This window comes from Amblyomma maculatum, chromosome 10 (genome assembly GCF_055883805.1).
Source record: "Amblyomma maculatum isolate TAMU_Amacu chromosome 10, ASM5588380v1, whole genome shotgun sequence".
In the NCBI taxonomy this organism is placed as follows: Eukaryota; Metazoa; Arthropoda; class Arachnida; order Ixodida; family Ixodidae; genus Amblyomma; species Amblyomma maculatum.
In genome coordinates this window covers 22,490,201-22,516,256 of record NC_139353.1, presented here as the reverse complement: position 1 = coordinate 22,516,256, position 26,056 = coordinate 22,490,201, and the positions used below count along the sequence as shown (strand labels likewise).

Sequence of the window (26,056 nt, the reverse complement as noted above, 5' to 3'; positions counted from 1 at the left end):
GCTTCGGATCGAATTGGATTTGGATCAATAGATTTAGGGCACTGTCAAGCAACGGGTGGACGTGTACATAGAGTTTGTGCGCTTGACTCACGCTGCGAAAAAAAATGCTTGAGAGTATATATAAGTGTAAGTAATAAAGAATGAAATGTTATACAAAAGCTTATTTAAATAAATATAATTCTTCGCGCTCCTACTTTCGTACTTGGCTTGTTGAGAGTCACCATCTAAGCCGTGTCAAGCGCTATTTTAAGCCTCGCCGGTTTTACGTTCGCGCGGCTCGTACGTGTGGTGTGCCGAAAGTTTTAGTTGTGACTAAGTTGTGACGAATTGGTGCTTTCCTACGGTCACACGTGTTGTCCATCGCATTCTCAAAGTTCTAGCTCGGCCTTCTGCTACCACCATGTCGTAAGTGGTCTCTCATTTCTTTCGCATAGATCCGTAAACATGCCGGTGCACTTTCTCATGTCCCATTGTCTGTCCGCCAGTCTTTTGCAGAAACCCAAGAGTGAAATGACTCCCGAGGAGTTGGCGAAAAGAGAAGAGGAAGAATTCAACACGGGACCGCTTTCAGTTCTCACTCAATCTGTGAAGAACAACACTCAGGTGCTGATTAACTGCAGGAACAACAAGAAACTCCTGGGCAGAGTGAAGGCGTTCGACAGGTGGGAATCGATTTCCTGCATGCCGACGCGCTGTAGCTTTAGATCTTCCGTGTCGTTTCATTGCAACGCCGTAATGTTTCGCTTGGTGCGTGAAGTTTGTGTGGCAGTGCTAAATGTTTAGAAGTGCGTTTAAGGGTTGGTAAGGCCAGATTTTCTCATAATTAAACGCCACCCTTCCATTTCGTTCCCGCGTGTATACGAATGTGTAGTAATTGCAACCTTTTTTTTTTTTTTTTTTTTTTTTTTTAATGCATGCTTGTGAGGTAGCCTGCCTTGCTTTTTTTCTTTGTTGCAGCTTTCATAAGACAACGATAAAAAGTCGGTTGCTTGCATGGAAAGGTTGTCTGATAATGGCTGACCATGGCATGACTGCCTGCCTTTACTTGTATACCGTAACCGTAGTACACAATTTAGCACTCATCAAATATTTAATACTCTGCTGACTCTTTTGTCAGCTGTAAAACATCCTGCGAAGAAATGCTGTCTTGTGTGTTTATCGATTTCGGCTATCTCGTGGAAATCAAAATTACTCCAGCACATACAGTGGATGCCTGTTGTATGGCAGACAAGTTTCCAGAGTGTTTGTGATGTTTTCTAACAATATCTTGGAACAAATATATTTGACACATTTGGGTATTAATGTACTGGGGAAAAAATGCCACTTATTTGTCCATTTGGCAGGCACCAGTGTATGGACTGGAGATTGACAGCTGAATTGCATAGTTTTACTCTGTCACACGCATCCACACAACCATTTCCGTCCTTCATGCTCAGTTGCTAAATATTAGTCTTGTGTACAGTTTTATGGTGGTAAAAATTTACTTGCCCACTTCCAGTACTAGCAGCAAGCCTGTAAGCAAGATTTTTCTTGCATATACTTGATGTCAAATGTGGCTGACTGGAGGACACAGAGGACACAACCTCCATTTCATTCAAACTTGTATATTTTGCTGGCAGTTTTGACATATAGGGTGTACATAAATTCTTCAAAAGGTTTTGTACAAACATGCTTTATATTTTATTTTTCATGTTATTTTGTTAAAAGCACAAAGCTGCAATGCTGGAGCAGTTGAACTTTACCTTGCCTGAGGAACCTCCATTTGAGGTTTTTCTTGAAATAGTGGAGTCAGGTACACGTTATGCAAGTCCAGTCCATTTACAAGCATATCATGCGTTTCAAGTATGCCCTGCCAGGATGCTATCAGTATGAGGTCAGTGTGTTCGTGTGCCTTCTTAAATGATTAAACTGTCGTTATTTTTCATCAGAAATTCAACCAATATTAGTTGAAAATTTTTAAAGGAACAGAACACTGGCCAAAATATGTCAAGAGATTATGGTGGAGATGAAAAGACCTTGCCTCATATAGTATAGATCGAGCACTAAAATATCAAAGAGGCTTTACAATCTTAATTTGCCATTGAAGATCACATAAAAACAACTGAGGCGCTATTTAGCGGAGAAACCCTATTACTTTCGGTGTAGTACCCCACGTGACCACATGTCAGCAAAATATTGCTGATTTTCGCAAGTGCACACTTTACTTTTTTCTTCTAGGAGTGCTTGCCATAATACATTGTATGTTGCGCTCTTTCCACTGCGTCCTTAAATTTAAACCATCCCTCCTTTCGCACCGCAAGAGGCATGCTTTCAAGTTATGCCTCTAGGTGGCGCCACACTGTTTGGAATTCCGGTTTGGAATCCTGACGTCATAGATGACCAGGGTAGTTGGCAAGAATATTTGCTTCGAAAGCGGGAAATGCAGGCCATTACGCAGCGGAAAATAGCCGAAGCCAACCATAAGACGCTCCAGGACATCAAGAGCGCTGGGAAGGGAGCGGCGTCCAAATTCTGGATGTATGTGGCACGACAAGATGGCAGGCCGGCACAGGCTTCTGATCTCCATCATGCCTTGACCGAGCATATTATAAGCAAGGTATACGCGGCACCACCAGCACTTGAGGAGCCGTGCATGAGTTCCCCAAGCTGTGAGCAGCCAGGGAAGGCTACTAGGGAAGAAACTTGGTCAGTGTCGTTGGGAGCCATCGATAGAGCAATCGGCCGGATTAGCGCACGCACAGCTCAAGGGCTGGATGGCCTGCGGGGCTTGTGAAAAGCCTGGGCAATGAGGCGCGGGCACAGCTTGCCGGTATCTTCAAAGATAGGCTGGCAGGCAGCCCTCTGCCAGAAGACTGGCGCCGTGGCAGAGTGATCCTGCTGCCAAAAAAGGGCGGTGATGCCGGCCTCTTGCGCGACTATCGGCCTTTCACTATCACCAGCGTGTTGTACAGGGCATTCGCGCAAATCCTGAAGGCTTGGATGACTGGGTGGGCCGAAGAGGGCAACCACTTGACCGAGTTGCAGAATGGGTTCCGACGTGGCCACCGCCTTGAAGACAATCTGTATGTCTTAAGCCAATGCATAGAGATCGTGTGAAAAGAGGCAAGAGGGCTGGTGAGCTGTTTCCTGGACGTAGCGAAGGCTTATGACAGCGTTCCCCAGGAACAACTGCTGCAACATCTGGATACAGTTGGAATGCCCAAAACCTGGACAGAGGTGCTCTGACGTCTCTATGCCAACAACGCGGTGATAGCCACCCTCAATGGCATCTGGTCGGGCGAGGTGGTAGTGGGTAGGGGTCTGAAACAGGGCTGCCCACTCTCACCCTTGTTATATATGCTATACACGGCGAGTGTTGAGCGGTGGCTCCTGGCATCAGGTGTTGGCTTTATAGTGGAACGGATGAATGAAGGCATCAGAGAACGGCAAGTGTTGCCAGCGTTGGTGTTCGCTGACAACATTGTGCTGCTGGCAAGTGACGCGGAAGACCTGCAAGCCCTCATTACTAACTGTGCTGAAGCGCTGGCGCCTTTTGGGTTGCAGTTCAATGCCAAAAAATCGGCCGTACTTGCTTTTTTTGGACCTGAGCCCCCCTGATGTTGCCAAAAGGTGTGCCGCATCCTCAAGCTACACATTACCGCTACCTCGGTGTGACCTTCGGGATCGAGTCTGACTATACTGCTGATCATGAGTTAATTTAAGAAGATCATCCCAGCGGGCTAGCAACATTCTTCGCAGGAGATGCTTGTGGGGCTTTAACCGATTTCTCATGGTGTGGGAGCTGTGGAAGGCGGTGCACGTCCCTGCACTGACCTTTGCCAATGCGGTGGTATGTTCTACAGCACCAACCCGCAAATGGCTGGAACGCAGTCAACACATTGTTAGAAGGCTGGCGCAGCCACACCGATTAGCGCGACAAGTGTTCGATTACATGCACCGTAATGGGGTCCGCACCAGATGGACGAAGCGACTGCAGCAACTCTGCAGGAAGTACGGCTTTTTTTCTTAGCCCGTACAAGAGTAGACGGAGCGAAAGTGGGCGGAAGCTGTTGAGGCTCAGGTGCGAAAGGTGGAAACCGAGCACTGGAAAGAGGCCATGGAGGGAAAGTTCACACTTAAGCTCTACAGAGAACACAAACAAGAGGTTTGTGCGGAACCCCTCTATGACAATGATATCTCTAGCAGCCTCCTCTTCGAAGAACGGGCCAGAGCCCTCCGAACTCTAACCTATTGCCAGTGCTACGATGCTGGTGTGCAAAGTATGGTGTGCAGAATGTGCGCAGTGAGCAAGGAGACTATCGACCACCTGGTTCTAGACTGTGCTTGCCTCACATCAGTGCCGACAGAAGGCGCTACACTCCCACAAGCGCTTGGCTTCATTATACATGACGCTTCCGACAGTGCAGAACAATTCAAAGAGGTTGCCAAGACCCAGTGCCGCTTGAAAGAGTGGTGGAAGCTAGTGCGACCAAAATAGTAGCTGAAATTGTTAACGTGTATCTATGTACTTGTAAGTGTTCGTGTGCAGTCGGTGAAAGTGAGCCAGGCCAGAATATTGTTCTAATGTAATATCCACCCGTTACAAAGGGGAAGGCCACAACATCCATCCATCCATTCCGTGAATGAAGCGATGATAGTACCCAGCGTTGACGAGGCATGCGTTATTGTGCCGTAACAGCCTTGAGTGTGAGACTGAAAAGGACTTTACTCTAAGCAAAAAATGTGTAATTACTGCCTGGGGAGTGAAATATATATTTGTTTTCGGTATGTCTTCTTTGTCGACCACCAGTCATCATCGCGGTCGCTGCTCATAGTTTCCAGCATCAGACTACATAAAAACGGGCGCATGCACTGATCGAAAAATTCTCTGTAAAAATTTTCTACAGCGTTTCTACCAAAACCGTTGTGAAATGGAACATTTTAGACATCAATCTTCCCATTGCGGCAAAAAAAATTTGAGACCTATATTCCAGTGTTCTGTCCCTTTAAACATATGAATTGAACTGTGGTGTTTAATGTTGAAAAGTGACTGCAGAGACAGTGGGGGATGTTTTACTGCAGGGCTCCATGTCAATTCAGACCACCTAGGGTCCTTTAATATGCACCGACAATGCATTGCACATGCGAGTTCTTGTTTTGTAGTTTGCCTCTGTTGATATATGGCCGCCACTGTCAGGATTGAACCTTCGACCTTGGGATTGGAAGCTAGAGTCATTAGAGCACTCTACCGCTAGATATGAAACTTTGGCATTGGCTGTGTCCCATTGTGTGGTTTGTCTGTTTGGTCTCGTTATCCACTAAAAGGAGTTTAATATTAAATTCCCTAAAGTGAAGAGTCTGCCTGCTAGTTACTGTGGAGTCAGTTGCACTGGCATTTATGTGACTCGTTTTTCCCAATCACAATGAGACATCTGAAGCACCATTAACAAAGGTTTTCAGTATTTCTTTAACCATAAATGTTAAGGCACATAACTACTACCGCATGTCATCAGGTGAATCGCCAAACCACGAATTCACATTTTTTTTCTTTTTGTGACTCATTGATGGACATGCCCCTACACATGCTATTTTAATGCGATACTGCAAGCCAAATGATTCACATCTTGCCATGCTGCGTCATGTTGGCACCATTGCGTGGAATGTACAGGCTTTGCAACGATAGATTGGACCGCCAAGACTGCAACGAGATTCATCTCTCTCATGGTGAAAAAAGCTCTAGCAGAAGGAGTAACCTTGTACACCTGCAGTTTCAGGCATATGGAGGTTTGAAGAAATGGGCTTTTTTTGTCACTCAAATTTTGCTGCTGTTTCACTTTCCAACACCAACGTGGTCTGAGCATATTACTGAATGTGAGCTTATGGAAAGTTAATATTTTTTAATGTTGCTCCCTTTGATTTGTAAGATTGCAGTAAGCATACTATATCGTTTGGTGCACTGAGTGCAACATGAAGTACAGTAAAAGCCGGAATGTAGGTCAAGCCCACAACTTACTTATCAAAAACAGTGATGGCAAACAAATTGAAAAAACACCCTTACCTTTAAAGGGACAGAACATCGCTGCAATGAAAAGATTGCTGTCCAAAGTTTTAAATTGCATATTGGTTTTGGTCGAAATGCTGTAGAAAAGTTTTAGCTAGAATTTTTTTTATCAGTGTATGCACCCATTTTTATGCAGCTCGAATTCGGAAACCATGAGCAGCAGCCGCAGTGACGACTGGTCATCGGCAAAAAAAGACGTATCGAGAACAAATATAAATTTCAGCCGCCAGATAGTAATTAGACGTATTTAGTGCAGAGTAGCATCCTTTTCAGTTTCTACACTCGGGGATGCAGTAACGATGCCTCGTTGACGAAGGCTTTAGTGGGCCCTACCACCACTTCATCAAAGGAATTAAAAACACCATGGCGCCGCCTAGTGATGAAAAAGGAGGGTTCGTTTTTATTTAAGGGCGCAGTGAAGAGAGCACAAAACAAAATGTGACAAGCATTTCTAGAAGGAAAAAGAACAATGTGCACTTATGAAAATTGGCTATATATTCTCGAGATGTGGTCACATGGGAGTACTGTACTACTATGATAGTAACAGCCTGTCTCCGCAACTGCTCACCTCAGTTATGAGATTTTCAGCGGAAAATTAAAATTGTACAGCCTTGTTTCCTTGATATTGTAGTGCTCAATTTGTACAATATGAAGGATTTTTTTTTCATTTCCACCATAATCTCAACATATTTTTGCCAGTGCTATGCAACTCAAATGGCTTTGCATACTGATGATGCTACTCATTTTAATTTGCATTGAAGTGCTGCTTGCATGCATTATGCAAAAAAAAAGGCTATGAAGCTGTTACTTGGGAGTCATCCGAAATCAAGTCGGATGTTAAGTGCTTCTCACTGCCCACGTCCCACAGTGCATCGTCCCCTGCACCAGCAAGCGCATTGCGGATTCTGAATTTTCGAAATTTGTGCACTATCTCTTTGGGGGGGAGATGCATGCCGACAGCACCACCAGAAATAGTTGGCTGTGATGGTCATCAGAGATGGCTGGCCAGTGTGGTCAGGTTGTCGCCAACATCCATTCATTATAATGTTTGCACACTAGATCTTTAAATTGCGTATTGAACCTTTACCTTCACTACATCACATTGCTGACGATAGTGATGACGATTGCTATTGACTTCAGCTGCCTATTGTTGCGAGAATCGCTTAGTTTGTTCCATCAAGAGAGAGAGAGAGAGAAAACTTTATTTCAAAAAGAAAAAGAAAAAAAAGGGGGGGGGGGGGGCAGTGAGTGGAGTTATGACTGTTATATAAGGTGGGAGTAGACTTTGCAGTTGTTTCTTGAAGAAAGGTTCAAGCTATATGACTGCTCTTATGGTAGTTATTGAAAGTGCTTTGTGCAGCTGCAGTGATAATGTGCAGGCTACTCGAGTTTATTCAGTTTCATGCTCCGATTAAAAATGCAACCTTTAAAAGCTAGGCAGGCAGCCATTATTAGTTCTTATTGGCAAATTGTGGCTAGCAAAGCTAACATTGCTATGTTGTTCTCATGTCCGTCTGCAGGCACTGCAACATGGTGCTCGAGAACGTCAAGGAAATGTGGACTGAGATTCCCCGAACAGGGAAGTCCAAGAAGAACAACCCAGTCAACAAGGACCGCTACATCTCCAAAATGTTTCTCCGAGGGGACTCCGTAATCCTGGTCCTCAAGAATCCACTGGCAGCCACAAAGTCGTGAATAAAGAAGCGGGGTGGGGCACTTTTATTGAGCTCAATCCTTCTCCGCAATAGCCACTAGGTGGCTGTCGACTTCCTGCTCGCTGAGCACCCGAAACTGTGGGTGGTCCTTGGATACCACGCCAACCTCCAGCTCTGATGGCTTCAGGTCAGCTGACAACACACTGGACAAAGCGCTCAAGGCCAGCTGCAATACAGAGGGAAAGTGTCAGTGGAAGGTTAGGGAAGCGTGAGGTGGGCAATCACCTGTATTGTTTCGTTAGAGTTGTAGTCCTGGCGCTTCTTGAACTTTTTCTCGAGGTAGCTGTTGGCCTCGGTCTGCTTGACGCCCACGCTGGTGGCCCGGTATCCGCAGTAGTAGCCTGCCGGGTCTGCCTTGTACAGCAGCGGGCCTCGCTCAGGGTCATAGGCTATCAGCATCATGCCTGCGCCACAGAAGTGCTTAAGTGACGCACCCCCCCTACCATAGCTAGGGGATAGCACTCACTGCAGCCCAGGGGTCGCATCTCGGCATTCTGCGTATACACCTGCGAGATGTCGGCCACACGACGGCATAACATCTCAACTGGGATGGGGTAGCCATACTTGTGCTTCCAGTTGGCTGCTTCTAAGCGAGCTCGCTGCACTTGGGACTGGCCATCGGCTGCAAAAGCAAAGATTCCATGCTAGTAGCAGCTGGCATCACTGCATTGTCTGCGAGACTCACCGACCACTCCTGTCATGACGCAGCCAATGCCTTCAGTCAACTGATAGAGGTGAGTGACGCTGCCTGGGTCCAGCAACTTGTCCTAAGGAAGAATGTTGTTCAGTATGCGCGACAAAGCTGCATGGCTTATGTTACTTACTGGCACTTTCTTTTGTGTGACCACCACAGCTGTATCAACACCCTTGACCCCAATGGACGTCAAAGCTCCTTGGTTGATGGCCTTGAATGCATATTCTACACAAAAATGACAGAATCAGAACTCTGGCAGTGCATGCAATTTTCGTTGATCCAATTTGATTGTTTACCCGGAAGGTCCTGAAGTGAACATTACATGAGGGGGAGGGGGGATGTTTCAAGGAAAGCAGCAACCAATAATCTTGTCTCCCTCCACTTATGTAATGTCCCTGATAGGGATCTTTAAGGGAATAATAAATGATGATAACAATTGATAGAAAAGGTAGAGCAGGCAAAGTTAACATTTGGGCACAAAAGAATCACAAGCTGCAAACCCCCCCAGGGTACAAAAGATAAAACACTTCAGCATAGCACAAGAAATAAAGCACAAGTGCGCAGTGACGAATACCATTGTTTGTTCTGCTAAATCTGACAAGTGCTAGAACACCTGTCAAGGTAGTTATTTGCCCATATGTAAATTATGCAACCACCCGTGGAACAACCAGATGAAGTGATATATAGGCTATGCCATTTATATAAGCTAAAAAAAAAACATCCCCAAAGCAACACTGAGGGACACTGCACTGGATTAAGGGCAATGTGAGCTAAATCACTGTTCCATTTTAAAAAAGAAATGAAAAGTGTTTTTGAACTGTTGGTTGACATCCGCAGAGCAGAAAAATTAAAATTAATTTTCTTGCGAGGTGGGGTGGCACTCGCCACTGAAAGCGCCTATGAACGCTGATTTCAAGACGCAGCCGAACAGCAGGCAAGAAATGAACAGCAAAATTTGGGCTGTGGCAACAGCGGATTGGCTAGTAAACTGAAATAGAAGCTTGAATTTACTAAAACGCAACATGCAACCTTCCAATGCTGTATTTGCACCACTGGGAGCCTGACTAACCAAAACGCTAACCAAAATGCAACCAAGGAAATGATTTCATGAGCGCAGAAAACGGCACTGTACAACTGCAAAGCCGAAAAAAAAAAAAATGGAGGCAACTCGAAGCCACTGCCAAAGAGCAGTGTCGTGTTGACAAGGGCGGCCCAACGTATGCACCTGGCCACTTTATTATCTTGGACCATATATTCGAATAGCATGTTGCACTTTTTGCAAGAGCACAGCCATTATGAAAACAACCATTTCCAAACTCTTTCGCCAAAGGCTGCTTTCAAGGTGGTTTCTAGACAAATTTTGTTCGCAACAAGATAAGACACTTTTTGGATTCCCCAGTAATTCTGTAAGAAAAATAAATATCAATTATGTGGCATATAGTGACAACAGAAAAAATGAAGTTTGTTTTTAAAGTGCTCAGATTTTCACAAAAATGTCGTAAAGAACCAGCAATTGGCCTTACCCTGCACAATGAACTACCTCGAAGTTGTCTAAGCACAAACAGTTAGTACAGCATGATTTTTGAAATGATAGATTTCCTAAGCTGACACACTTAATTACTCATTATAAATAATAATAATTTGTTCACAGGAAGGGAAAGGTGCAGTATCTGTCACACTTCTTTCTGTGGACACCTGAACTCCACCATAAGGGAAGGAAGGAAGGCGGGAGTGAACATGGATAGAGAGAAAGAGCCGCAGTGGAGGGCTACGGAGTAATTTCGACCACCTGGAAACCTTTAACCTGCACTGACATCCCACAGCACACGGATGCCTCTTTGTTTCGCCTCCATCGAAACGCAGCCGCCGCGGTCGGGAATCGAACCCGGGTACTCCGGCACAGTAGTCTGGCGTCTTACTACTGCACTACCCCGGCGGGAACTACTCATTATGACAGCTGCAACTTTTTCTTTTCTCCCGGTGCTAAGGTGATGAAACTTAGAATATATTCTAATAAGAGGAAGAGATAAGCCATCACTGAAAGTTATATCAAATTGGTGCAGCAGTTCAAAAGCTGACCCTTTGGCCCCGCATCCCCCCTTAATATTAATGCGTGGGTTTTGAAATTTAGTTCTCAATTTTGACTGACTGGTAACGATTTGTTATAAACTACTCAATCTATGTAGTTGCTTCATCAAAGAACAGTAAATTAAGGGCTTTTAGTAGAAAGTGTTTGTGAGAAACATGGCCAAAAGTTCTTGAAAAGCCTATAAAATGGTGTTTGTGAAAAGTGACAGGTACAGGCATTGGTTGGTGGTCAGTCACAAATTTAAAAATATATGACTGACATTATTAATTTCGTTAGAATCCATGCTGATTATAGAAAAGTAATTTAGGTTTACAGATAAACAAGGTATACTCTACAGTAGGATACAACTTAAAAAAGCAGCAATTGCTAACAATGGGCAGGGATATGAGGCACGTGTCCGCCGAACAGTAAAGAAAATCAGCTTTTGATATTTGGCTGCACAAAAGAAGCCAGAAACACCGGAATTGTTGAGCGTATAATTTAGTACTGTAATTAACTTTATTTAGACAACCAGAAAAGCCTCAACAGCAAACTACTTTTTGTCACTGAAAAAAATGTGTGTGCTGGTTACTGCAGATAAGTTGTATCTGATAATAGTATAGTCTGCAGCAAGTACAAGTAAGCAAGATAGGTGTGTAGTTGTTTGGATTAGTGTTACTACCTGATTTATATATTAAGAACGATGTGTGCTTATTTCCGGCTGTCCAGAAGGAGTCCTATCCAGGGGTTGTTGAAATATCAGTGCGGACAAAGCTGATCACTTGTGGCATGTTTATTTCAGAATTTCAGTGCTGATCCTAGAGCTTCAGCTTGTCAATTGCGTGGGCAACACAGCGCAGTAGGTGGGCAACCTCAATTTTACGTAAACAAACATTTCACACTACATTCCTGCTTGTTTTACGAAAATGCAAACAAAGTGCTTTAAATTGTATTGTATTATTTGTGTTCCCTTTGTACTCTTTTGTCGAATTAGTGCACTCCTATTATTATCATGAACAACCAACTAGCCCCCTTTAAAGCTAATTAGTACCGTGCTTCTCATTCCAATGCTCTGCACACCATGTGTTAATGCATACAAACTACAACAAGTGCGGCATCAAGAGGAAATGAAGCACACCAACAGGTTAATGTTATCATTGTTACCGATGTACAAGTGGCCACAAAAGGTACTCATTGAAACTGTGAAACAAAAACTCAATTTGATCATTCTACACAACTGCTAACATCCATTTATTGCTGCATATTGCAATATAAACTGGGAAGTTCAAAAAACACCTTTCAGTTGCGGCTGTACGCTCAGGCTAGCCAGTAATCAGTTTTCGCCAATTTTTTGTTCCCAAACCTCTTCTAGGCACCTGTACAACACGCATCACTGTTATGTATAGCGCTCCGGTTATGTACACCCCATAATAAAAGCAAATTAGGAGCCAGCCCATGGTCCTCAGGCAAGGTACTGATGCCCAACTTGCTAGATGTTTTCAGTGATATTTCCGCGCAAGCGCTGTCTCTACAAGCCAGAAGATGCGAAGAGGTGCCTATTTTTATGCACAGTGCCGCTCGAGCTCTTACCACAGTCCTCGGGATCCGTAGTCCAGTCACCACGTAGGGCAAGAAAGAGGGGTTGACTGTAGACGGCACAAAACCATTTTAACGAATAGAAAGCTCCTGACTTAACGGCAATTTTGTTGCTCATGCGGCAGCTATGGTCACTGCCTGTTCCCTAATTGCAAACACCAAGCAAGTGTCATTCAGGGCCAGCCTTTTTGATTTCTCTCCTACCCGGACCACTCGTAGCTTTCAAACAAACAAAAAACGTTAAATGTTTGCCATTATCTTCTCAAAGTGAAACTCAAAGTAAAACTTAATACACAAGAGCAGGGTAAAGTGAGTAAAGCACCCCTTTCTGGACGGGGGTAAGAGCGACATGGTGCCGTGCAACCCATTTCACTTACCACTGGTAACGAGTGCGAAGACCGGCGGATTGAGATGAGTTTACGCACCTACTTGGTAAAGCCTTCCTTCGGGAGAGAAGATCGTGATGTGACGATCAAACCCGGCGCTAGTTCCCCGTGCCATGATGACGCTGCATTTGAAGATAAACCGGGCAATAAGTCAATGGAATTCACGATGCGCGTAAGCAAAGAAACGAGGTCAGTAGAGAATTGCTGGCTGCTTATATCGACAGTGTCTTACCGCCACCCCGTCTGTGCCGGCGCAGTATCGAAGACAACGCTCGGAATTCTACTAATTCCACGGCAAGAACCTTGCAAGGAAAACGCCAAAAACTCTCTGCCTAACTTGACTACGACTGGGCTTGGCTAGCTTGGCTACAATTGATGGCCGCCACAATTGATGCGAAAGCCGTGCTATGGTGTCTCAGCTCAGCGTCAAAGATAAAAACATATTGATATTAGTTATAGCTTATTTACGACAACTCGCTGTTGAAAGTTACAAGTTTGCTTTAGAAGATAACATGAGATGAAAAACAAAAGCAATAACTAGGATTTTATACAGCGCGGTGGATGCCTTAGCGGTGAACGTGCGTATCACTATGAACGTGCCGCTTGCTGTTTGAATGGAAGAATCCGTGCACAAGTTGCGCAAGAAGTTAACGAACTAAGCGTTTACTGCGCTATAACTTCAGCTGACTTTTGTAAAACTAGCTCCGGACTAATACAAATTTTACACCGTATATAAGCTTAAACCAAAACACTGCACGGAATGGTTAGTACAGTTTGTTTGTAATGCACTTCAGTGTGCAGTTATTTAATGTTAGTTGCATGCAACTGGTTCCACTCTGTGCATCCTACCTTGGAGATATAAAAGAGCTGGAGCAAGAAGAACAGAATGGAAGCGTGTGTCTCTGACACATCTGAACATCGATCGCTCTCACTCAGCCGATCTGCTCTGATGATGTCGACCGTACACAGACGTCGGCGTTCCCGCTGCCCCTTGTGGTTCGCACGGTTGAGCGCTGCCTGTTCCAAATTGCCGCTTTTCGGTGGCTCTGGGTGTACAATCGGCACTTTCTCCTGTAGGTTTCTAAAGTGGGGAGGGTAGCTACGTACAAACCTGCGCTTCCATGTGCTGGCACTGCTCGAGGCAGTCTGCCATCTCTTTTGTTTTTGCCTCTATTAGTAGCGGATATATCCCCGATCTGCATTTCTCTATCTCTTGTTTTTGCCTCCATTAGTGACGGATATATCCCTGATCCACATTTCTCACCTGTTTGTAGCAGCATTTTTTAACGGAGACCCGACTGACACCTACTTGCTTGACAACTACATATGGCAACTTCTCTCTCGTTTTTGCGTCTTTTTTTGGCTGGTTTACCCTTTGAAGATATAAGGTGCAAAGCCCGATTGCCATAATGGACGTACGGTACTCAACCTTATTGTGCCAACGTTTTTACGGAGGGCAAATCATGACAACTACTTGCTTCCAATTGACTCCATTTGATTCCTATTGGTAGTGCCAATATAAAAACCATAAAAATTCTGCCGTATTTGTCAATGATCGGCCAATGTTCCGATGGATATTTTGGGAAAAGCTAGGCAGACCAGTTGGACCTACTGGCAAAACCAACTGTTCTTCCAAATGGTTCCAATCTGCAACTCTATTGGACTCAATCGGAATCAATCATATGACTCACCAATTGGAGTTATTTTTCCAATTGGTCTAGTTCATTCCCATTTGCAATGCAATTGAAATCAATTGGTTTCTCCTCTCACCCAATCTTAACCAAATGAAATGAAAATTTTTCCAACTGGTTCCAGCTGATTCCGTTTGACTCTATTGGTAATGCCAATTGGAGTCAATTGTTTTTTTTTACTAGGTCATTCCAGGGCAGTTGTAAAGGATCATGCACCCTGTCGCACGAAAGCGAGTGAACGAGAGCCACACAAATTCCAAAAACAAAAGGCATTCTGGTGTCCCCTGTTGCGATACTCAGCAGTTAATTGCTATCTAAATTTCGGTCGCGCTTTCTTGAGGGGTTACAAATGGTTGTTTGTTCTGGTTTTTCAGAGCATATTAACGGCAAATGTAAGCTTATAATTGCATTAGCTGATACATGGGAATATATAAATATATATAAAATAACATATAAGAATATATAAAAAATACATAAAAAATATAATATATAAAAACCATACAAAAAAAAAAGGCATATGTTGCAAAAGTTAAATGTGGTGCCCAAGTATAGCTGCGTCTAACTTGGTGGCGCCCAACTTTTACGAACACAAAACAGCTCTAACTAACCGCTTTCTTTTTATTCTCGACAAAGAAACGAGGAGGCTCAATTTGCAGAATGTTGCTTGTGACCCTGATTAATTGTACTGCAAACAAAATAAAAATGAGGGGGTCTAGCTTTAAGAGGAGAGTGGCAGCCTACTCTTCCTCTCCTATTATTTGCACAAGAATTTTAATCTAGAGGCGCTGCCCAGCTTTTCTGAACACAAAACAGCTCTAACTAATCGCTTTATTAAAGCGAAAGCATGTTCACAGATTTCTGTCCGCAGAACGTGTCCGCAGCAGTTGTGACTAATTTAGAAGTGGTAGGGGTTATATTGAGTGATGTCAATCGACAGAGGGTGACGTAATGTAGTGGCCGAAAAAATAATTAGACCAATAAGTTAATTAGGTAATTAATTAGAGGCAAAAAATGTAAAAGTAAAGGCGAAAATGGCCTCATTAGCCAATGGCTTGGCGCCATATCTTAATGTACCAAATACTAAAATAGTTAAGTCAGTCAATTAGGGTGACATCAAGATTATCAGATACTAAATAGTTAATTAAAATGGTCTCATTAGCCAATGGCTTCGCGCCATGTTTGAATATATCAAATACTAAAATAGTTAAGTCAGTCAATTAGGGTGACATCAAGATGTATCAAATACTAAATAGTTAATCAAATCAGTCAAGGATATGACGTCACGTAACCTGAAGTCAAGCCAAAAAGGCATAGGAAGGCATTGGCGCGCAATTTGAAAGTACCAAAGATTAAAATGTGTAAAGAAGAAGATTGATTGATTGATTGATTAAAACTTTAATTTCCACCGATTTAGGAGGCCCCCTACTCCCCGCTCCTGGCACGCAGGCCTGAGGAACGGGGGCTGGAACCTCCGCGACTAAGGACTAGCGAATATACATTGGTTATTCGCGGCCTCAGCCGCCAGGCGGACGGCTTTCTGCTGGTCAGCGGGGACGTTGCTTCGCAGCAGGGTTACCCAGGCTTCTCTACTTTTAATGTTGTCCCTAGCGCCCGGAGACTTAGGGCATACCCAAATTATATGGTCGAGGGTCCCCCTCGCTTCGCAGGCTTTACATTTATCGTTTTTTCTCTCATCTATCTGGGTTTGAAACAACCAGACAGGGTTCGGGAAATTTCCGGCTTGTAATAGCCGCCAGGCTATGGCCTCTTTATTATTTAAGCTAGGATCCGGTGACGGCATCAGACGTCTTCCTAATCTATAATTTTCGATTATTCCTTTATCGGTTTGTAAGTTCCGTAGACCCAGCGCCCGTTGCGTCAAGAGGGCGCTGGGTCTACGGAACGCCTGATAGAAATGGGAGTGCATAATAGCTGGACGGAAAACCGATTTATTTATAGGAAGGGAAAGGCGCGGTAACTGTTTCACTTGATTTCTGTGGACACCGCAACCGCGCTGTAAGGGAAGGGAGGAAAATAGGAGTGAAAGGGGAAAGAGAGAAAGAGGAGCCGTAGTGGAGGGCTACGGAGTAATTTCGACCACCTGGGGATCTTTAACGTGCGCTGACATCGCACAGCACACGACGCCTCTTCGTTTCGCCTCCATCGAAACGCAGCCGCCGAGGTCGGGTTCGAACCCGGGTACTCCGGCACAGTAGTCGGGCGTCTTACCACTGCAGCTGGACGGAACTTGCTGAAGCGGTGAGAATATAAAGACGAAGTGAATTAATGTGACGTGGAGGATGTGACATCACCCAACCGGAAGTAGAGACAAAAAAAGGACATAGTAAGGGATTGGCGCGCAATTTGAATGTATCAAAGTACTTGTGGGGCTGGCTAGTTGGTTAGATGACTCAGAAAACCTCTGGCGCTGCATAGTTACCCACACACACAAGACACACTCAAGAGATTACAGCAAGACGTTCATACCGATGATGCGCTCACCACCAAATGGCTGTTATTTGTGATATGAAGAAGCGTCACAAAAAAAATAGTTGATTAAATCAGTCCATTAGGGTGAGGTCAATGATGTGACGTCACGCAACCGGAAGTAGAGACAAAAAAGGCATAGGAAGGATGGGTTCATACTTAACCAGCCAAAAGACGAGACACAGCAAAGAGGAGGACAGGACAAGGCTGGACTATCAACTGAATATTTATGATTGTTTATCATAAACATTCAGTTGATAGTCCAGCCTTGTCCTGTCCTCCTCTTTGCTGTGTCTCGTCTTTTGGCTGGTTAAGTATGAACCCATACCAACGTGCCCAGTCGTCAACCTTGAGGAAGGATGGGCGCGCAACGAAACAGTTACAAAAGTAAGCAAAACAAAACAAACCAAATTCAAAATCAGCAAAAAGGAAAAAAAAAAAACAAACAAAAAAGTATCCGTGCTTTCGCATTACTCCAATGCAGGTTCTGCAGTGCTCTTTATTTTTTTTTTTTATTGTCGACAAAGAAATAAAGGGGCTGAATTCGCAGAATGCTGCATGTGACCGTGATTAATTGTACTACAAACAAGAAAGCCTACTCCTCTCATATCATTTGCCTCTCACTGTTTGTGTGTTATCGGCGTTGGTTGATTTACAGGAAAGGAAAGACGCATCTGTCACTCTTTATCCAGCACTGTGTTCGGACAACACCTACTAAACTAAAGGCGTTGGCTTGGTCGCGTTGAGTTCCTTGGCGCGCGTTCAAGTGTGGGATTGCAGGTGGCAGAAACGCTAAATAAGAACGCATCTCGCGGAATATGGGGCACGAGATTTCGTTCCATGAGCCTAAAAAGGTTTTCGCCTATTCAAGAAAGTATTTTAATAGCTTTGCTCGTATGCAGTCCAGTGCCTCCACATACCGGAACGTCCTTGTGGAGGAATATATATAGAAGGGCTTGAGAAAAGTGTCAATCTCAAGACGGTGTCTCCTCTATGCTTTGCAAAATGTGAATGTGCGCGTAATAATTTCAAGTGTGTGTGAGTTTCTTCTGTTTGCGTTGCTACACATAGTATGCGATATTCATCGCGAGTCTAAAACAACGCCGGCTACTAGTCATGCAGATAACGCTGAATTTACAGGCTGCAAAATGCAGCGTTCAAGGCATCCGAATATTGCTTCGGCACACGGGGGTTCGTCGAGTATATAACATTTCTTTGGCCACATAATACATGTTTGAATTAGTCCATATTTCAACTCATTGAGCTCAAAACTAAAATAATTATACTAGAAATAATGTTGACAATGGTCAACTCCAGCACGGTGGCCACTGTTCGGTTGAAATTCAACTCTGCCTCAATATTCTACCTACACTAGCCTTGCCTTCTCCCAGTCAAAAAAAATATCATTAAGTCCAAGACGACTCAGATTTAATTCGTTCTGCCGATCCCAAATGGTTCGTCCAATGGGTCCTGTTGGCTTCTTCCATTTGGGAGTCACGAAATCAATTGGGCTTCCCAATTGGGAGTGAAGATACCAATTAGGCTTCTGGATTTGCCATTAGTTCTAACTGGTCCAAAGGGAACATTCTCAATTAGGAAAGTCCAAGCATGATATTCCTGACTGAGATATGTACATATATACAGATATCTATAAAAAGGTAACATTGAAAAATAAAGTTCCGATAAAAAGCATTTGCCTTTTAATCTTCATCGTGTCCACCGCCAGTGGGGGCATAACTAAATAAATTAACTCTGAATAATGGATCAATGCCACTGGACCCAGCAGGACTGTCTAACGAAAGAATAAGTCTCTCCAAAGTGTCCTGTGCGGATGGAGGTGGAGAAAGGGTGGCATGGTCCTGGCCCTACGGTGCTGGGACTGGTAGGCCACCGCCGCTTGCGGCGGGGGCTAGCCTGCCACCGGATTTGTATCTGTGTAGGCCGTCATTGCACCTGCCACCGCTTCGGTGGGGGAGTTGCGACGCGCGTCTTTCTCTCCCTCTTCTTTTTTTTTAAGGCGAAAGCCTTCAATGGCTCATGCTGTCACGGACCAAATGGGTCCCGTTTTTTGCGGCGGCTCTGATTGGCCGAGGGCGGGATGACGTCATAGAGGTCTCGAACGATCGCAGAGCACCACCACAGTGTGCGCGAATGCGTGCCTTATTGGCCATATGGCAATCACTAATAATTAATGATTAATTACTTAATAATGGTTAATTAATTCGTTAAATAACTAACTAATGCTAATTAACTACATATTTATATGCCTTATGACTAATTACATAATGACTAACTAAACAATGAATTAATTACTGCTTAGTACCAATTGCGTAGCAGAATGCGGCTCAGGCTTTCTCCTTTCACTACTTTATCGCTAAAGTCCCTCGTAATTTTTCTATTTTCTCATCTGTCCGCACGAGGCAGCGGAGGCGGTTCAGCTACAGAGCCAATAGCAGGCCCGTGCATTTTCTCTTCCTTTTTCCTACAGTCGAAACAACTGTCCTGTGAATATTTTTTTTTTTTATTCGAAGAGTTTGACACAAGGCATAAATTGAGAAAGGGGGAATGGGATGCAGGAGATAGAAAGTTAAAAGAAGGAGTGAAGTCCTGTCGTGCTTATGTATTCGAGAAGGTTGGCAGTATAGCGATTGTCCATTGTCCATTTCTCATAATCACTATCGCGATTCCACTGCAGGCCCACCTTCATGATTGTCCGTTGCCTGATGTGCTTCGTTGATGGACACGTCCACAACAAGTGACGCACATCGCAGACGTCAGGTGGAGCCTCACAGTGAGGGCACCTGTCAGTCACTGGTATATCTTTTTCCCGCCATCGATGTCGAACAGATGGTGTCAGAGCCGCCCCTGCCCGGATCCGGCGCACTGTCACCTCCTCCTGCCGAGTAAGACTACGGGGGAGAGGGTGCGAACACGGAGGAATGAGAGCGCGTGTTCGCTGGCGCAGAACTTGCGAATCGGAAACGTGGGACAGGAACGGATCTGAGGGAAGAGGGGAAGGTGGTGGATCGTCTGATGTGTTTATATGCGTCATAGCATCTGCTTGTATGTTATGTGGATCGCGAGCATGGCCGCGAATCCAGTGTGAATATACATTAAGCCTTTGTTAGTTACGTGTGTGTGATGTATGTTGACTCATGATTTCTGTAAAAATTTGTAATTTCTATCCATTTGTATAAAAGCTGGCACTCAGCTGCATCTCCTCCAAAAGGTCAAAATTGAATTTACGTTCTTTTTTCAGTTATGTGAGATCAAAGCATTCGGGCTCCACTGGTATGTCATTTGAGTTCAATTGGTGAATCATTTGATCTTGATAATTGACCGATTATTTCCAACTGGAAGCATCAATTCATATCAAATGGTCGGGCCCAATTCATGACGAAAACACGATTGGTTGACCAATTCATTTCAACTGAGAAATTTTCAATCGGATCCCATTAATTTATATGACTGGGGTTCTAATACAAATTAGAGATTGCATGTTGAGTCTGCTCAGAACACTAACAAGTGCTCAGAAATGCTTTGAAAACTGGAAACACTATTTTTGGAAGACAACATAATTGCATGCTTCTTACAAGGTCTCTTCAAGATAGCTCCTAGAATATAGGCCGAGGAAAAACACTAAACAATGTCCTAATAAGCTCACAAAACACTCCAGACATGTCTCACGGCGGTATTGTTTGGGACGTCGTGATGAAGCCCCTTCTTGCTTCATTTGGAATTTTTTTTTTGTGTGTGGGACTTCTCCGCACTTCCTTAGAACACCCCAATCTCCCATAATCGGAATCCCCGGGATCTTTCTGGAACGCCTGTGTGTTGTCTGGGTGGTATACCTGCATTTGTATTGAGCATGTCTTAGTGCTCTAGTTCATCGAGAGAAAAATGAACTTCTAAAGAGAAAAATTCTCGGGCAGCAGTATATGCACTCATTACCATCAACCCTTCATTTCTACCTAACTATAGGTTTCGATACCTACCGTGTACTGGGCGTTTTTGACGGAATGCGCCATCGTTTCTTTACTTTCTTGGTGGAGTGGAAAGAGGACCAAAATTTTGGTGTTTCGTATCTTGTATATTTGTATTCGTTTTTATGTAATTTGTCTTATTTTTGCCCCTCTCCTCTTTAATGTACTATGCACCTTAAAGGTATAATAAATAAATAAATATTATACTTTAGCAAAATTTTTGAAATTCCACTTGCAGATTGATTGGTGATTGTGAGACATGAGGCGCTTCAAAACGACACAAATTTGCAAGTGACATTTCTAAGCCGCATAAGCACATATATATGCTGGCTGCCCTCTCTCCTCAAAACTGGTGTAAGACTGAGCTCATGGGTGGTTTGGTTGGCCACTAAGGCAACGGTATAGGCACTCTGCATCTGCTAGGCACCGCCACCATAGAGGCGCTTGTGGTGTTGTCTTCCTTGTCCCTGTCTAGTATGCGCTGTTAAATTTCCAAGATGTTTGGAGTGTTTTGAAAGCTTATTGGGACATTGCTTAAAAGATCGTCGGGTTATTGTTATTCATGGCTCTGTCTTGTAGAGACCTTGTAAGTAGCATGCAGTTATGTTGTCTCGGCAAAAATGCTTTGTTTCCAGTTCTCCAAATAATTCTGAGCTCGTGACAGTGTTCTGAGCGGACTTATTATATATCATCTTTAATTTGTATTGGCACAAGGTAGAGCTTGCGTGGGCAGAATATTGAGGCAGAGTTGAATTTCAACGAAAAAGTGGCCACTGCTTGAATTGACGATTACCAACAGAAGAAAAACGAGGCAGGGGAAGGGAGGACGGTGGGGGAGAAAAAATTAGGTCAAGGAGTGAAAAAATGTTTATTCCGTGCGTATTTCTCAGCCTGCAACCGGTGATCCTGTGGCCTGAAAAAAAAAAAAAAAAAAAAGCGGCAGCAGCAAGAAAAACTGCAATGCGGGGTGGATGATGTAGCACCTGAATAAAACAGGTTCGATACTGACACACCTTTCTTGAAAGGGGACACGCATTCCAAAGGGTCCTGATAAAGAATACATCTGCAGGGGAACAGTTCTCAAAAACTCTGATGAGTGATGATCGCACTGCCCATGACGAGGTCCCCCGCCGTCCTCCCTCCCCCTGCCTCGTTTTCGTCTTCGGAAGCAAAAGCGTATTTAAACCCCTACCAGTGATGATCGCACTGCTCAGACGAAGACAAGTCCACTTGTCGAAACGTTGGCTCGACAATTGCGAACTGAGGTTCCCTCTCTACCTCGCCTCTACCCTTGTTCAGCGCTCTTTCACACTGTGTAGACATGTAGCCATCTTCATCCTGTCCTTCTACCCTGGGTGTTGTTTTAGACACACAAAGATCCGGCCCTTACTAATATACTAGGTGGGGTCCCTAGTACCGGATCCCAGTAGCGTCGGCCGCTGGGCGTCCGTGTGCACGTGCGATGTTATTGCACGTTAAAGATCCCCAGGTTAAAATATCAAGAACGCTATGACTATGTAGCCATTACTTGTACTGTGGATGCCTAGTGAAAAGTCACTGCCGTGTCGCGCCCCCTTACTTTCCCCGAACAGATCAGGACTGCAATATAACGCGTGGAATCAATGGTGTCAAAATGCTCAGAATGAAAATTCAATGCTTGATAATGCTTGTTATGAAAATTCAGACCGTGCATTGATTAGTTGATTAATATAAATGAAAAATGAAACATTGGAAAAACCGCATTGTGCAAGTGTGTCAAAATGATCGAAATAAAAGTCAATATTTGCATCTGCTAAATATCGGTGTATAAAGATTAAAAAACAAAAACAAAGATTTGTACCATACAAAAGTGTAAAATCAACCGTGTGTGTGTGGAACGCTATTGAGCCATTGTTTTAACGGAGGAGTTTCATGGCGTTGCATCGAAGTTCCGCTGAACGCGCACAGGGACTCGTCAAGTTTCAGGCGAAGGAGGTTTTCCTTCGCCCGGCAGGCGAAGGAAAACAATATAAAGCAAATTAAGAATATTAAAGTGAGAAAACGTTATCCGTGAGCTTTGTATCGCATCATACCCGATTGTTTTTTGTATACATGCGTTGGTAATGTACAGCTGCAGAAAAACTCACTTTTTCTCCAAAATAAATATATTGGAATACTGTGTAAACGAAATAAACTCGAGCCAAAAAAGTGTTTAAAACGGAGTATACCCTAACGGTTACAAAGAAAACTCGCAGTCTACTTATTTTTTAGTAAGGAAACGAGCCCAAAAAGTTTACTAAAATATCGTTTATACTTCAAGTTCGCCACTAACTTCAAAGCATAATAATGAACAGTTTTCTAACTGCTGTACTGATGCGAATGGTTCAGTAGAATGGGCTGGCTCGTTTAACGCCCGCGTTTTTTTTTCTTTTTTGGCGTTTATGCTGCACACGCATATTTAAATTATTATTCCTGTCTTTTGGAGCTTCTTGAGCAGGGTAGGACACAAATCTGTTGAATTAACTGGTTTATGTGTGCACCGAGCGCGGCTTCATGAGTAGGAAGCATGCACGAAAGAGTGCGGCGCGTCGTCTGCTAGCGCTGCCCCACGGACCATTCGAGAGGGCGATCGAGTAGTTGTCGCTACCTTTAAAAAAATGGAGGAGCCTTAAGGATGCCCCAATGCCAGTGCCGCCGCATTGTTGTTTTTGTGGCTGTAGGAAGAAAGAAAAGAAAATGCACGGGCCTGCTACTGGCTCTGTAGCTGAGCCACCTCCGCTGCCTCGTGCGGACAGAAGAGAAAATAGACAAGAAAGAAAAAAAGAAGTCGGAGAGAAAGACGCGCGCCGCAACAGCCGTCGTCCACCACCACCGAAGCGGTGGCGGGGGCAATGACCGGCCCACAACAGACAAGAAAAAAAAAAAACGCTGATTGATTGATTTATAGGAAGGGAAAGGCGCGCGGTAACTGTCTCACTTGTTTTTCTGTGCACACCTCAAACCAACACCACCTAGATGGTGTTGCTCAAACGCGCTGTAAGGAAAGGGAGGAAGGTGGGAGTGAGAGTCGAAAGAGAGAAAGGAGCCGTGGTGGAGGGCTACGGAGTAATCTCGACCACCTGGAAATCTTTAACGTGCGTTGACATCGCACAGCACACGGACGCCTCTTCGTTTCGCCTCCATCGAAACGCAGACACAACAGACAAAAACTCAGGGGCAGACAAGGCCCGCCGCAAGCGGCGGCGACCCAGCCCCAGCCCCACCAGGGCCAGGATCAGCCCCCCTACAAACCCTCCTACCGCCGCCGCATCGAGGCATCCTAACCCAGGTGGTCGACATTACTCTTCTTCTTTCTCTCTTTCCGCTTTCCTCCTACCATCCTCTCCCTTCACTTAACAGTGTTGCCCCGCCGGAGTAGTGCAATGGTAAGACGTCCGACTACTGTGCCGGAGTACCCGGGTTCGAACCCGACCTCGGCGGCTGCGTTTCGATGGAGGCGAAACGAAGAGGCATCCGTGTGCTGTGCGATGTCAGCGCATGTTAAAGATCCCCTGGCAGAGTGGTTACGGTGCTCTTCTACTGTTCCCAAGGACGCGAGGTGGTCAAAATTACTCCGTAGCCCTCCACTACAGCTCCTCTTTCTCTCTTTCCACTTTCACTCCCACCTTCCTCCCTTCCCTTACGGCGCGGTTGAGGTGTGAAAGTGGAAAGAGAGAAAGAGGAGCTGTAGTGGAGGGCTACGGAAGTTATGGGTCAGGTTTGCCTAAATTATTTGGTTCACAAAAATGGAAATGCTCAGTGTATCGCACTGTTAAGTGATTGATTTATAGGAATTCGGGAAAGGCGCGGTAACTGTCTCACTTGTTTTCTGTAGACTGATTGATTTATAGGATTGGAAAGGCGCGCGGTAACTGTCTCACTTGTTTTCTGTGGACACCTCAACCGCGCCGTAAGGGAAGGGATGAAGGTGGGAGTGAAAGTGGAGAGAAAGAGGAGCCGTAGTGAAGGGCTACGGAGTAATTTCGACCACCTGGGGATCTTTATTACTCCGTAGCCCTCCACTACAGCTCCTCTTTCTCTCTTTCCACTTTCACTCCCACCTTCCTCCCTTCCCTAACGGCGCGGTTGAGGTGTGAAAGTGGAAAGAGAGAAAGAGGAGCTGTAGTTGAGGGCTACGGAGTAATAAAGATCCCCAGGTGGTCGAAATTACTCCGTAGCCCTTCACTACGGCTTCTCTTTCTCTCCACTTTCACTACCACCTCCATCCCTTTCCATACGGCGCGGTTGAGGTGTCCACAGAAAACAAGTGAGACAGTTACCGCGCCTTTCCCGAATTCCTATAAATCAATCACTTAACAGTGCGATACACTGAGCATTTCCATTTTTGTGAACCAAATAATTTAGGCAAACCTGACCCATAACTTCCTGTCCTAGCTGTCCGGCTTCACCTCCATCCGGCGGGCCGGTGCCTCTCCAAACACGGGAGAGGGATACCTCACTACGCTCCCCTGATCCGTCAATTAAAGCAGCTGAGTATTGTTGCCAGCGGCAGCGTCACGTACAGTCTTTGTCAAAAGTGTAGAGCTCAGGGAGCCTGCTTCTCAGCCACTTAGTGTGGCTTGTAATAGATTTCCAGTGTTCCAAATCTTTAGATGGTAAGTTGTTTTGTCCTACCCCCGATCTCCACTGGGAGGGGCATCTATGCACTTAATGCTAAATCAGCGCCCGTACTCGCCTCAGAAGTAGACACTCCAAGCTCTACACTTTTTACAAAGGCTGTAATGTTTCAGTGTGGGGGTCGTGTTGGGACCCAATAAACTTTTCTTTCTCGCTCTCTCTCGTGCGGCCGCCCGCGTTCGCGAATTGCGCTACTGTGAACAATTGGGAGCCGTAGCGTTCCCGAAACGTTTTTCGTTTTTTGATCTTGGTCAGTGACCATTAAATTTTCAACCATGATTCCTGACCAGGCAGTATGCCGTCAAACCATTGACTACATTGCGCTACTGTTAATTGTTACATGTATGTCCGAGTTTAACTTATGGTTAACTAGTACGCTAGTTAACTGTGATTTATTACAGTTGTAAAAATGTATATGAATGAGTTGACAGCTAGGGATGGTGCGTATATTCTGAATTTGCGTCATTTTCGCCCTCGAGTTATATCGGGAGAAACCAACACTTCTGAAAACGAAGCAATGTCCCCGCCACCGTGGTGCACTAGTTAGAGCTCTCCACCAATCTGCCCAAAGATGCACGATCGAATCAAGGCCGCAGCGGCCGCTTTTCGTCAAAGACGAAAAGCGTCACCCTTGTGCTGTAATTTCTAATACGGGGGGGGGGCTCTTTCTGTCTATCAAGTAGCTCAGTATTCCCCAGTATGATCAACCAACTGGCCCCCGTGTTTGCATCGTTGGCCTC

The 26,056-nt window shown here is 44.7% G+C and overlaps 2 protein-coding genes across 2 annotated transcripts; one reads left to right on the top strand and one right to left on the bottom strand.

The window, feature by feature from the left end:
* Window positions 1-242: 242 nt before the first annotated feature.
* SmD2 (small ribonucleoprotein particle protein SmD2) lies at window positions 243-7,762 on the top strand. Its single transcript, XM_084582200.1, has 3 exons — window positions 243-405; window positions 486-662; window positions 7,561-7,762. The coding sequence occupies exons 1-3, from the start codon at window positions 401-403 to the stop codon at window positions 7,733-7,735; spliced, it is 357 nt and encodes a 118-aa protein (XP_084438326.1). The 5' UTR covers window positions 243-400; the 3' UTR covers window positions 7,736-7,762.
* On the bottom strand, window positions 7,737-12,888 carry LOC146175841 (proteasome subunit alpha type-6-like). Its single transcript, XM_084582198.1, has 7 exons — window positions 12,732-12,888; window positions 12,539-12,621; window positions 8,580-8,674; window positions 8,441-8,522; window positions 8,222-8,377; window positions 7,981-8,159; window positions 7,737-7,921 (listed from the first exon to the last, which is right to left on the bottom strand). Exons 2-7 carry the CDS (start codon window positions 12,612-12,614, stop codon window positions 7,769-7,771), a joined length of 741 nt encoding a protein of 246 aa, XP_084438324.1. The 5' UTR covers window positions 12,615-12,621; window positions 12,732-12,888; the 3' UTR covers window positions 7,737-7,768.
* Between the last annotated feature and the right edge of the window lie 13,168 nt (window positions 12,889-26,056).

Excerpts from the sequence above, each read along its gene's own strand:
- LOC146175841 (XM_084582198.1), bottom strand. The coding sequence starts at position 12,614 with ATGGCACGGGGAACTAGCGCCGGGTTTGATCGTCACATCACGATCTTC. Across the intron at positions 8,675-12,538 it reads AGGAAGGCTTTACCAAGTAG|AATATGCATTCAAGGCCATC; the intron begins GTGCGTAAACTC and ends ATTTTTGTGTAG. Across the intron at positions 8,523-8,579 it reads TCACACAAAAGAAAGTGCCA|GACAAGTTGCTGGACCCAGG; the intron begins GTAAGTAACATA and ends ATTCTTCCTTAG.
- SmD2 (XM_084582200.1), top strand. Across the intron at positions 663-7,560 it reads AGAGTGAAGGCGTTCGACAG|GCACTGCAACATGGTGCTCG; the intron begins GTGGGAATCGAT and ends GTCCGTCTGCAG.